Below are 14,205 nucleotides of genomic sequence, written 5' to 3'. Positions count from 1 at the left end.
AGATACTGTGCTGTATACTTTGCAATTCAGTTGACATTGTGATCTCCAGGTGGTCCCCAAGGCCGGCAGTCCTTCATTCAGTGCCTCCACATTGAGTCGACTGACTTGATGGTGGATAGTTTGCATATGCTCCTACAGCTGTCACTTTCTCCAGGCTGCAAATGTGACCGATGTTCTGCTTGGCTGTGCAATTGAGATAATCCATGTGCTCGGCAGCCAGGGACTGAAGTATTACACCACCACTCAACCACATCAGGTTCCACTTTCACACCTGCATATTCTGGCTTCCTTGTGCTCTGTGTCTCACCACATCAGTTCCTCATTTACACAATCAGCGCCCCATTGAGTGGGTTACTGAGTGCGAGCACAGGAAGATGAAGGACGAGGTAGGTAAGTGTTTGCAGGCTGCCGGACTTAGCAGGGCTTGATAGGTCTTGTTGTTTAGCAACTTCGCAGCTGTATCCTGGCTTTTAGCCTCTAGAAGAAAAGACAATGCTGTTAACTTTGGTCTGCTTGAGCAGCATTCTATCTAAATTAGCTACTTTGTTGATTTCATATGAGGAAAGTGGTAGCTGGTGAAAATATTGAAAATACTTAGAAATATTAAATAAGAAAAAAGATACATTCATTTGAGCCCAGCGAAGGCTAAGACTCCCACATCATCTTCCCGAGCTGCCAGGCCAGAGTGGAAACCAATTATTGTCATTGCTTCCTCTTCGTGTGCTGTTAAATGTCATTTCTTGGCACGTCCTCCTCCAGTAAGTTGGAGTTCTCTGGCATATTCTCCTACAGAAAGAATGCATTGTGTTAATTGGCTGCAGCAGTCTCCAGATCCTGCAGTTACAGTCAGTCAGGATTTGTGGAATGGTTGACAGTACTGGCGAGTGTAAGGGAGCAAGAACCTTGGCTGTGAGACTTCAGTGTGCTGGCAAGCATTGCAGGATGTCGAACACTTGATGCGAGTGCTGCCAAGTGACTTGTTTCTGGAACAAGAACCATGATGCCGTCCGATGACCTCGTCTTTTGAATGAGATGTTAAATCGAGGCCCTGTTTGCCCGCTCAAGACACTATTTGAAGAAGACATGGGAGTTCTCTGGTGTCCTGGCCAACATTTGTTCCTCAACCAACTTCACAAACAAATTAATGAGTCATTTATCTCATTGCTGCTTGTGGGAACTTGCTGTCTGTGTTTCCCTGCATTCAAACAGTGACGACACTTCAAAAGTACTACTTCAGTGTATAGTGCTTCGGGACATCCTAAGCATGTGAACAGCGCTATATAGATGGAAGTTCTTTTAAGAAGAATACTTAACTATTGTTGGAGAGAAGACCTATGCATGTCTCAGTGATTCGGTTATCTGCCCTGTTTTCATCTGAAAACACTCGACTATTGTTGACCTAGTGAGGTCATTAAATTTCTAATGACTGCAAGGAGATTATGGGGATCCCACTCAGAGCCACAATCACCTCCTTCCACATGGCCTATACTGCTGCATGTGTTGGCATCTTTCCTGATACGCCAATTATTGCATCTCTCCTTTAATTTGGACCAGCAGCAATTCAACCTCAAAAAAGTTAGGTACTTACATGCCTTTTCTCTTCTGTTGCAACAGCCATTTCAGTCCCTCTTCCAAGAGCCTGCTCAGCTCTTTAACTTCATGGAGCTCTAAGTCACACCCTTAATCTGCCCTTCCTTCTGATAATCTGTCCTTTCTCAATTTTCCAGGCTCTCCTGACCTATTCGGCCCACTGCTGGCTTGCCAGTCATCCATGTCCCACCATCGTTGACGTTGACCCTGGGATTTGTGAAGGGGTCAGGCTTCTCTGAATTCAGACATAAGTTCTACACTGCATCAGGGACCCAGGAATATCTAGACTCGTATCTCGACTCGTATCTCAAGAATGGCCCATTGGGTGAGATACGAACATAAGAACATAAGAAATAGGAGCAGGAGTAGGCCATATGTCCCCTCGAGCCTGCTCCACCATTTAATATGATCATGACTGATCCGATCATGGACTCAGGTCCACTTCCCTGCCCGCTCCCCATAACCCCTTATTCCATTTTCGGTTAAGAAACTGTCTATCTTTGTCTTAAACAAGCACTTGTGGGCCTATATTGAGTACAAGTCTGTGCCTTCAGGAGAGATGGGAAAGAAAATCACTTGACAAGTAAAGTGTAAATTTCAAATAATTGCTCTTTTTAAAACAACCTTCGATTAATTGATCATATGCAAAGTTAAAAATATTGATACAAAGATAAATCTTTTAAACTATAGAGATCTCCTCACCTGTGGCATTGCTAATGTTAAGGAGGGTTGCTGTGTTCAATAGCCATTTCAGTTTCGTCATTGAATATCAAATACTTAAAATGTGAAATGCAAATACAATTTCGACACTTAAGGCCAGTTGTTTAATGTGTATTTCGCCATTTAAAGATGGGTAGTTGCATTAGCAATGCAACCCTTGTGCCATGTATTGCCGGACATTTAACCAATAGTTTGAGCCCTCCAACCAAGTTTTGCTCCATTATAAGCATATGTGTGAACATTCGGTCTACTGTCCATTGATCATTAGGTACTTGGCGATAAATAGGGCATGACAACCTTTTGACTCCCAGTATCAATTGGACTTTTTGCTCATTCCATACCATACCATCTGATGCATTCAATACAAAGAAAGGTTCGGAGCAGCATCACTAGCATTAAATCTAGATATTTTTTAGATTTTGACTTTAGGACAGTAATATGTTGCAATGGGAAATACGTCAAGCATTGTGCATTTATGGGATAAGAGTAGATTGATAAAGTGGTCAAATGGGCTTGACTTGCCAGCCATGTGACTGAATCTCTGGTTTTGTGTAATGCCATTGTAGTGATCCTTTGAATTGAGTTGAGTGGACAGCAGAGTATACATAATAAATCCTAAACTACAGTACAAATCCATATGCTTCAGTCCCAAATTAGAGAGAATGCCCCCTCATCAAGGAACCCCCCTGGCCTGCTATTCAAGGAGATCAAAATGAGATTGCAAAGTTGCAATTTCAAAAGGTCTGTGATATGCAAGATGAGCTTCCATTAAGGCTTCTTCACAGTTGTGTCCATTTGAGGATATTGGATAATTTGTTTGTAGAAATCTGACAGATAATTTTTAATTAGAAAGTTTCCAAGTAGATATGGCTTCCCCTCGTACTGTGATGATCACCTCCAAGGGAGGATTATATGCTCATGAACAAAATTAGATTTCTGCGTTTTGAAACCCTGTTATAAGAACATCTCAAGATGAAAAATTTTCCAGATGATTCATTATCATACATTTGTAAAATATATTTTTCATAGGTTCTTCAGCCACTCCAACAGCGATTTCTTAATGTTATAAACCAAGAAAACTTTCAACAAATCTGTCAGGAAGAAGAAGTGAAGCAGGAGATCATTGCCACACTGGAGGCACTTTGTGGAATAGCTGAAGCAACACAGATAGACAATGTAGCCATTCTCTTCACATTTTTAATGGACTTTCTCAATAATTGCATTGGTTTAATGGAAATTTACAAGAACACACCTGAGACTGTGAACTTAATCATAGAAGTTTTCGTTGAAGTCGCACATAAACAAATCTGCTACCTTGGAGAGGTAAGCTAAATCTATCAAAGCTACTTTGTTGCTTATATCTTCACATATCTTTACTGGAAAACAACTGGATGGTTCATAATTTGAAATCACCCACATTTATTGTCAGTATTTCTTGGTCCATGGGAGAAGTGCTTTGGATGCTTACTTTTGATCATGGAGTAACAACAGGTTCCATTATTTTGATATGCCATTGTAATTCAGTAAAAAGTTTGTCCAAAAACAAAATTTTAGCCTTTAATAAGCTTACGTGTCACTGTTTGATTTTTTTCCCCCTTTACTCTGTAAATACATGGTACATGAATGTAGCTGAGACTATTTTAATAATGGTGAGATGAAAATCACATGCAGTGTGACTAACTATTGCAATAGCAACAGAAACAAATGTTTATTTTGTAAAAAAAAACATTTAGTATGATTGGAAATGCTCTAACTGTTTGGAAGTTTTGAACAGGCTGGGTTTTTATGCAGAGGAAGGAAATGCAAATGTACTGCATTTTCTAAGTATCAGAATATAAATATCTGCAAAGTTACATTGTTATCAGTTGGATGTGTGAGCTTGTTACTTAGCTATGCAGAGTTTTTCTGTTTGCTGTTGTTGGGCAAGAAGGAAGGATCAGAGCCATCATCTCCTTAAGTAGTGCTCACTACTTTTGTCTTGATTACAGCCAGCACTGAGAATATTCACAGATTACAAGGAGACATGTAGCATCTGAGTTTATGCTAATTCAGGAAATTTACATCCTATGGATAGCCAAAAACTGGCTAGCTGCTTCTGTGAAAACGGCAGCCTCATTGTTTTACCATATGCTAATTCAATGAGGCTTTCCTCACTACTTTGGTGACCGGTTTCTTGCAGATGTCAGCTTGGTGATGAAAGAGTTATTGATGAAATTGCCAACTTTATTCCTCTGGAAAGGACTGCAGCCCAGTCAAATGTTGAATAATTGCAAGCTAAATGTCTTCAAATGAAAAATCACTTTCTTGCACAAAGTCCTCCAGTGTCTCAAAGGAACAGAGATCCCTTCTCTACTTGTGAAGACCCCAAGGCAAACTTGCGAGTGAATGCTTCAATTAGTCTTTAACAGTGAACACATTCACTGGAATTTAGAAGAATGCGAGGGGATCTCATAGAAACATATAAAATTCTGATGGGATTGGACAGGTTAGATGCAGGAAGAATGTTCCTGATGTTGGGAAAGTCGAGAACCAGGGGTCACAGTCCAAGGATAAGGGATAAGCCATTTAGGAGCGAGATGAGGAGAAACTTCTTCACTCAGAGAATTGTGAACCTGTGAAATTCTCTACCACAGAAAGTTGTTGAGGCCAGTTTGTTAGATATATTCAAAAGAGAGTTAGATGTGGCCCTTACAGCTAAAGGAATCAAGGGGTATGGAGAGAAAGCAGGAATGGGGTACTGAAGTTGCATGATCAGCCATGATCATATTGAATGGTGGTGCAGGCTCGAAGGGCCGAATGGCCTACTCCTGCACCTATTTTCTATGAAACTCTAAAGTGATATGTGATAAATTCAAATGTGTCAAAAGTGCTTTACAAATCAATCCAGTGGAGATGGTCAAACAAAGGAGTGGCTATCCACAGGAAAGATAGGCGCTTCCTCGTAAAATTCATGGAGCAAATCAGGATGCCACCTTCCCTCCTCCAGAGAGGCATTGAACTTCAGTATATAGAAACAACTGCTGGAAGTTTGCCCCATTTCTTTGTACATTATAATAAAAAGTAATGAATTAAGTGAACATGCCTTGATGAATTATATAGGTTGAATTGCAATTTTGAGAATATTATGGAATTTTTCTGACTTAATCTAGTTGAATGTTTTTAAGAGGTCATAAAGCTAGATAAGAGAGTGTCTATGGATATTATTTGTATGGACTTCCAGAAAGCATTCAATAAGGTTCCACATAAGAAATTATTAGCAAAAATCAGAGAACATGGAATTGGAGGGAGCCTTTCGATTTTGGGTTGGAAATTGGTTGGGAGGGAGAAGACGGAGAATGGGGATAAAAGGTTGGCGGGATATGACAAGTGATGTATTCCCGGGATCTTTTCTGGGGCCTCAACCTTTCAACATATTTATTAATGGCTTGGATGAAGGAATAAAATGTTATATATCCAAGTTTGCAGATGACACTAAATTAGGAGGAACAGTAACTAGTGCAGATTGGAGAAGGAAGCTGCAATGGGACATACACAGATTAAGTGAGTGGGCAAAACTATGGCAAATGGAGTTCAGTGTGAGTTCATTCACTTTGGACTCAAAGATAAATCAGAGTATGTTATAAATGGTGAAAAACTAGGAACTGTAGAGGAGCAAAGAGTTCAAGTACGCCGAATCATAGAATGGTTACAGCACAGGAGGAGACGTTCGGCCCGTATAGCCTGTGCCGAAGGGAAGGATATATTGCCTTGGAGGGGGCGAGTGTAGATTCATCAGAATGATACCGAGGCTGAGTTAAATTCTGAAGACACATTGCATAAACGTGGCTTGTATTGCTTGAGTATAGGAGATTGAGGGCTGATCTGATCAAGGTGTTTAAAATGTTTATCTGGTAGAGTGGATATGGAAAAAAAAACTATGACAGTCTTAAAACTTCAGCTAGGCCATTCAAAAGTGAAATCAGGAAGCACTTTTTACACAAAAAAGGGCAGTAGAAATTTGGAGCTCTCCCCAAAAGCCTGTGGAGCTTTCAAGAGATACAGATTTTTGTTGGGTAAGGGCATCAAGGCATATGGAGCAATGGTGAGAAAATTGAGTTGACTAGCAGATCAGCTGTGATCTAATTGAACAGCAGAGCAGGCCCGAGGGGCTGAATGGCCTACTCCTGATCCTATGACTTAATAATCTGTTCTTTTATATTAGCAGCTTTTATCCTTATTATGATGGGTAATTGTGTCATTGAAAAGTGGGATAAAATCAGGCTGTTTCTTTTCCCTCCCAGCAACATAGTGCACATTATTCACTGGTTAAAATAGTATGCTGTAAGGCTCAGTAGCTTTTGAAGTACACAACTAAATATTATTGAGCACCTCCATTTAGTTTACAATAATACTGTCGATGAGCTGCAATTTTTTTTAAACCCATGGTGCTCATGCAGCTTCCTCTGAAAAATTTCCCAGGGCTTACAACAGCTGAATGCTGAATTTCCAGATGCTGGAAAAGCCTGCAGAGCTTCATAGAGGTTGCATGTTGTTCCAAGATTGAATCCAAATTCCTGGCAGCTGGAATCATGTTTCCTATTTGTGACCTATCTCACTACACTTTGTTCCTCTCATCATAAAATTATCCATTGCTAAACGTAGAGCAGCACTCAAAGTATTTTACAATGTTGCAGATTTCACTAGCTTGTATGTCAATATATGAACAAAATGTTGTTGGTGGAAGACAATGCATTATGTATCATTACAAAATGTCGGTTCCAGAAGACAGTGTGCGATGTGATGAAAACTATGGTTACATCAGACATTGCATACAGTGGCACTTTCATCTCAATTTTACATCATATAATTGCACACACCTCTTCTGGGGCAGGGGCGAGCAGCACCGTTTTAAAAATCCTGCCGTTATTTCTTTAATTTGTTTGTTTTACTGTTTCTAAAATGACTTAATAAAAGGTCCAACAAGGTACTGAAATAATTTATTGTTTCATCGTTTAAGAATTTTAGCCCTTTTAACTCCCAAAATGGTTTCTGTACCGTAGTTACCTACATGGTTACACGTTTCATCACATTCCCTGCCAAAGCAACTTGGTGATGTCATCATTACCAATTCCCATCTGGACCTTCTGGCATCTTTCCCCCTTTGAGCACATCACAGATTTCCACCTCCTTTGAAACCCTTGTTTTAACACTTTCCCAAGCCCAATGCTGTTTTTTTTGTTTTTTTGCCAACATCCCCTTATTCTCCTCCCAATGGGCTCAATTTTCCCCATTCATTTGCGCCGTTTTTTTTGCTTATTTATTTTTCTCAAAGTTTTCCCCTGCGATCTGCGCCAGCGTAACTGACTGAGTTATGATTTTTCTCGCCCATTTTTTTTTTCCCTCATGTTTGCGCCGGTTTTTTCAATTGTTTGCAGTTTGGCCAACATTTTTTTCTCTTCGATCAGCATATCTGGCCACTCCCGAAAAACCTTCTGGTGAGTTAAGAAAACCAGTGCACATTCACAAATCGGTGCTGAAAGACACCATTGTTTTTAAATCAAAGATTTTGGAGGGAGTCAAGAAGACTGTCAAAATCAATAATAAAGTTCAACTTTTTTTTTTACTTGTCAATGTAGAAATGTAGATTTGTTGGATTTTAGAAGTTCTCTCATTTTTTTTACTCACTCACACGCTACCACCTAACTTCTTGAAGCAGGGCTGGAGGGTCGTAGCTTTGGTCGGCAGAATCGTCCCCGCGCCTGGGCTCGGGGCTCAGCTACAAAACAAGCCCTGGGGGGGGGGCGGCGGGGAGGGTGGAGAGAGAGAGAGAGAGTGAGGTGCTGGTCAGAAGGCTTGGAGCCCGGGGAGCGAAATACCTTCTGCACTGAAGACTGCAATGTGTGGGGGAGGGAGAGAAAGAGAGAGAAGTCACAAAACTCCAATTAGTTAAGGGAAGGGGGGGGGGGGGGGAAGAGAGAATAAGTCACAAGATCATTGGGCGTGGTCCATCAATACAGACCTTGGAGAGAGAGAGAGAACTGCGAACCTGTCCTGCCTGCCTGCTTTCCTGCCATTTTGAGCTTCTTTCAAACGTTAAATTTAAGTTGGGGGCAATACTAACAATCCCATACCTTGTGCGAGCCTTCTGCATCATGGTGCTACATAGGAGACAATTGATTCGACGACTTCACATCAGGAACAGCAGAGCCCGTAGGGTGCTGGGCAGGAGGCCTTACCCACTTCGGGTATATCAAGATGGACGTTCGTACCTCCACCTGAGTGATGCAGGCTGTGTCAGAAGGGTGCGTTTCCGCAAAGAAGTTGTAAGTGAGATCTGTGAATTGGTCAAAGCAGACCTGCAAACTAAAAGTATCAGGAGCATGCTTTGTCAGTTGTAGTGAAGGTTACAGCTGCACTTTCATTCTATACCTCTGGATCATTTCAAGCTACAACTGGGGATGTGTGGCCATCTCTCAACATGCAACACATGTCTCTGTTCACCAGGTCATGGGGGCTGCACTATATGTGCATTGGAATAACTTCATAAAGTTCCCCATGAACGCCCAAACAATCCATGACAGGGCTGTGGGCTTCTCCAGGATTGCTGGCTTCACAAAGGTACAGGGCTGCATTGATTGTACCCACATCGCCTTGCGAGCACCTTTGGAGGATTCCGAGATGTACAGGAACAGAAAAGGCTTCCACTCCATTAATCTGCAGCTCGTGTGTGACGACATGCATCATATCATGTCAGTCGATGCAAGATACCCTGGCAGCACCCATGATGTGTTCATCCTACGCGACAGCTATATCTGATATGTTTCAACAGCAGCAGCCAGAAGGGCAGAGCTGGCTACTGGGCGACAAAGGGTACGGCCTCGCCACCTGGCTCATGATGCCCCTACACATAACCCGGACAGAAGCCGACCGTCAATACAACATGTCGCACATTGCGATGCGTAGCATAATAGAGAAGACCTTTGGCTTATTGAAACAGTGTTTCCAATGCCTGGACCATTTCGGAGGCTACTTGCTGTACGCCCCTGAGATTGTCGGTCAGTTCACTGTTGTGTGCTTCATGCTGCATAACTCAGCCATCATGCGGCAGCAGCACCTGATAGTGGAAGACCCACCTGCGGTGAGAGTGGCTGATGATAATGATGTGGAAGAGGCAGGTGACGAGCAAGAGGAGGAGGAAGCCATGCAAGTGCCTGAGGCCGGAGCACGATGGCAGAGGAGGGCAGGCCATCGTGCCCCTTTAACGATTGCTCGAGCCATGCGCCAGTTGCTCATCCGTGAATGCTTTACTGATGCCTGAGGACTCAGCGACAACTATTCCACATGGACCGTGTTTACTGTTTGGAGATGTTCCGTAATGTTGTGTTCTGTTAATGGAACATGATTCAGTTTTAATGTAAAATATATTTTATTTAAAAGTTTACAATGTACTTAACTTTAATAAAATTATTCTTATATCACACTTTACTTTAAGATCATGCTTTAAGATCACTTATAAACTTGTAAATTTACATAAGGCGTCTGCATCAGGTGGTAAGTTGGAGGGGGCCCGGCTTGAGGCTCTTCAGAGGCTGGTGTGGGGATTGGACAGTTGATTCTGTCAATGGCCGCAGGGTTTGGGCATGTTCCCTTATTGCAGCAGCTAACTCCAACATGCCGTCCCTCATGCACCTGACAATGTCTCAATGACCTGCAACATTCCCTCCCTCATGTTGAGCAAAACTGTCTGAACTACCTGCAACACTCCTTCCCTCATGGTCAGTGATGTGGTTTGCACTCCCTCTGACATTCCCTCCCTCATAGCCACTATTCCCTCACTGATGGTCCCTGATATCATTCCCATTTCTCGTATCATTGCTGTCACTTCTCCCAACAGTCCCGATACCTTATAACCCACCCCACTGATGGCATCCCAGAGTCATCGGGTAAGGTCAGTGCTCTCCGTACTCATTGTCGTCATCTCAACCATATCTGTTAGATCCTGTACCCGCGCTCTCCTTCCCCTCTTCCCCATGGGTGTGGCTCGCACCCCAACACTGGAACCCACAGCCTGGGATGGTGGGGCCCTGGTGTGCCTCGCTGCACCACGACACTGGGACCCACAACCTTGGAAGGTGGGGCCCAGGTTGTGCCTCGCTGCACCTCGGAAGGTGTGCAGCCATGGAATGTCCCAGCAACACTCAAACCACTAGTCATGGAAGGGGCTGTCACCTCCATGAGCGGCACCTCCTCCAAAGTCAGTACAACATTGGGAGCGCCATCCCCTCCCCCTCACCCCCATGTTCTTGGTCTGGAGGGTTGGATTGGAAGATGTTTTCCTCATCAGGCTCGTCTGCATCTGAATCTTCTGCATCGTCAGGGTCGGCCTCAAGTTCTGCACAACACAACAATATAACACAACAGTCAAATAGTTAGCAGCGGCGGGGGCAGGGTGGGTGGCATGAGTAGGCTCACACATCGCAGGCCAAGCAGCAGGCTGATTTGGAGGACCATGAGGAATTTGCAGGACTTGTCATTGAAAGTTGGCATGCAGGTACAACAGGCGGTGAAGAAGGCAAATGGTATGTTGGCCTTCATAGCTAGGGGATTTGAGTATAGGAGCAGGGAGGTCTTACTGCAGTTGTACAGGGCCTTGGTGAGGCCTCACCTGGAATATTGTGTTCAGTTTTGGTCTCCTAATCTGAGGAAGGACGTTTTTGCTATTGAGGGAGTGCAGCGAAGGTTCACCAGACTGATTCCCGGGATGGCAGGACTGACATATGTGGAGAGACTGGATCAACTGGGCCTGTATTCACTGGAGTTTAGAAGGATGAGAGGGGATCTCATAGAAACATATAAAATTCTGAGAGGACTGGACAGGTTAGATGCGGGAAGAATGTTCCTGATGTTGGGGAAGTCCAGAACCAGAGGACATAGTCTAAGGATAAGGGGTAAGCCATTTAGGACTGAGATGAGGAGAAACTACTTCACTCAGAGTTATTCATCTGTGGAATTCTCTACCGCAGAGAGTTGTTGATGCCAGTTCATTGGATATATTCAAGAGGGAGTTAGATATGGCCCTTACGGCTAAAGGGATCAAGGGGTATGGAGAGAAAGCAGGAAAGGTGTACTGAGCTGAATGATCAGCCATGATTTTATTTGTGGTGCAGGCTCGAAGGGCTGAATGGCCTATTCCTGCACTTATTTTCTATGTTTCTATGTTGCCCTCTGCCTTGAATGTGGGCCCAGCCTGTGCAGTACTGATTGCTTTTCTCCAGGCAGGTCCCATCAAAGCAGCGATCCTGTCTTCCACGGGTGTCAATGGGTGCAGATTTGCTGGGCCTCCTCTTGTTTGAGTTCTTCCCCGTTTATTATATGCCACCTTCCTCTGTAAAGATGAAAATGCAACTTTTTAGAGGGGGTGACTTTCTGCTGGGTGAGACATACAGATGGTCACATTTATAATTGCAATTGCATTGAATAAATGAAAATAATACTTACACTAACTAGTTGACCAAGGTCCTGTCACTTTTTACACTGGCCTTCAGATCTTGTGGTGGTCACCATTGCACAGTAATCTTCTACAACTTGGTTCCAGCGTTTCTTCATTTCTTTTGGTGGAACTTTTATGTGACCTCTGCTGGTGTCCAGCTCCTGCCATTTGATCTCAATCACAGTAACTAGTGCGTCCTGTAAGAAATTCTTGGTCCTTGCAAAGCGTTGTATTGCTCCAGCTGCGATTTTTCCAATGCTCTCACACAGCACTTCTCACACACACAACTGGCTCTTTAAAAATGGCTAATTGCTAAATCCGAGCTGTACTGAGCATGCGCATCCATTGGAACGACATCAAAAACGTAATTTTTTTCCCCATGCATGTGCAGAAGATGTGGCTTCGTTTTTTGGTGTAGACAGCAGGCTCCACCCCCCCGAGGCAACTGGGCACGCTGCGTGCCTCTGCAATATGACTTGCCTTCACTGCTACCACTAAAACCCTTATCAAAGGGTTTTTTAAATTTCACGACTCAGCTTTTCAAATATCCTCCTCACTGGGTTCCTGAGTTCCTCTCAACACAAACTTCAAATTTGTCAAAGTTGGTCACCCACATCCTAACAAGCACTGAGTTCTGCTCTGTCCTTGTTGATTCCGATACCTCTCTGTCCCAATGCACCTAATTCAAAATCCTTGTCCTTGTTTACAAAATCCTTTTGTGGCTTTGCCTATCCTCCTTCTGTAACCACTACTAATTCCACATCTTAGCCCCTTTGCCTTTGGCCTCATGTGCATCAGCTACCCCCTTCCTGACATTCTTTTCTTTGGTTGTGGAGCTTTCAATCATCCAGTTCCCCAGAACCTAAATCTCTTTGTGTTGTAACATCTCTCGACAACTTTAAAAACCGTGACAACTGTTCGACTGTTGGGTCAACTCTCCTAATTCTCCTACTGCTCTACGATGCCCATTAGGTGAAGTGCCTTAGGATGTTTTGTTATATTAATGTTGTACAAATGCATGTTGTCTTACTGTGCCTCTTGTTTGCTTTCTTTCTTTATGCTGTTTATGTTTTCTCTCATTCCTCATCTTCATTTTACCACCTTTTTCTTTCAATCTCAGAGTAAGGCACCCACAGGCTTGACCCCAGTATAAAACCTAGTACTCGTGTTGCAACAAATTTGCTGCTGTGATTTTGAGTAAATCTGCAGGAATGCTCAGTTCCATATAGAATGAGTGGAAAATGTTTATTACATTAGAGGATCTAGTCTGATCTATGCTCTAGCTCTGTCTGCCTTTTGCAATGCACTGGTTTCAGTGTAAAGACGATGAAAAATAAACACAATTGAATGTAAGTCAAAGGAGGAAAATCATTGAAAAATGCTTGTTAAAATTGTCTCTGTATTTGAAAAGTACTTGTTGAGTTTTGTTGTCTTCCAAGGAGTAGACGTTCTTCTAAGCAGAAATGCTCTAATTTTGCCTAAGTTTCTATCTCTTAGTTCACTAACCATTTGCTAGTAAAAGTATAAGATTGCCTCACTCTTGCCTCTGGATCAGAAGGTATAGGGTTGAAGCCCCACCTCTGGGCTTGAGTAGAATTTAAACCGGTACTTCAGTGCACTACTGAGGGTATGCAGCACTGTTAGAGATGCCATCTTTCAGACAAGACCTTAAAGTGAAGCTCCATGTTAAGTAATAGATCCCATATTATTCTATCAGATACATGGACATAATAGATCCAATGATACTATTCGAATAAGAGCAGGGGTGCTCCCCTGGTGTCCTGGCCAACAACATATCTCAACCAGCACCACCAGAACACTTCTCTCATTTGCTGTTTGCGGGATCTTGCTGTACTATCTCATTTGTCTGCATAACCGTGACATCACTCAAAAGTTATTCATTAGCTGTAAAACATTTTACAATGTCCTGAGGATGTAAAAGTTGCTCTATAAATGAGTTCTATTTTTTTAAATATGTACACTTACAAATGATGGTGCTTAATGTCCAAAATAATAGAATATGCCCCTCATGCTTTATTTTTAACTGCCTGTAATGGAGAATGTTTTAAAATATGAATGTGTTTTATGATACTAATATAAGTAATTCCACAGCAACTATATGATGCTAGTGTTAAGCCTCATCATGAATTAACCCTCTCATCTCCATATGCTTACCTGATTTGTCGCCATGAATTTATTTTACAAAAGGGAAAGAAAAAAAGTCTAGTGCCTGTTTGGATTGTTGTACAAAAGAAGGTAAAGAGTAAGTTTTGAAATATTCTATCAGATCTAATGTAATTTTTTAATTTACAGTCAAAAGCCATGAAGTTGTATGAAGCTTGCCTGACACTACTACAGGTTTATTCTAAGAACAGCTTGGGCAGGAAACGGACTGATGTGGCAGCAGAAGAAGAGCAGTATCAAGA

The 14,205-nt window shown here is 42.6% G+C and overlaps 1 protein-coding gene across 1 annotated transcript in view; it reads left to right on the top strand.

Annotated features, from left to right (window-relative positions):
* The window catches only part of xpo4 (exportin 4), a 192,014-nt gene that overhangs the window by 168,272 nt on the left and 9,537 nt on the right, over window positions 1-14,205 (top strand). Inside the window, 2 exon segments of the mRNA XM_070892196.1 lie at window positions 3,340-3,633; window positions 14,093-14,205. Of these exon segments, the coding sequence (XP_070748297.1) occupies window positions 3,340-3,633; window positions 14,093-14,205 (407 nt within the window).

The sequence above is a fragment of the Pristiophorus japonicus genome, chromosome 10 (genome assembly GCF_044704955.1).
Source record: "Pristiophorus japonicus isolate sPriJap1 chromosome 10, sPriJap1.hap1, whole genome shotgun sequence".
Taxonomy (NCBI): Eukaryota; Metazoa; Chordata; class Chondrichthyes; family Pristiophoridae; genus Pristiophorus; species Pristiophorus japonicus.
The sequence above is the reverse complement of the archived record's forward strand: the minus strand, read 5'-3'. Positions and strand labels throughout refer to the sequence as shown.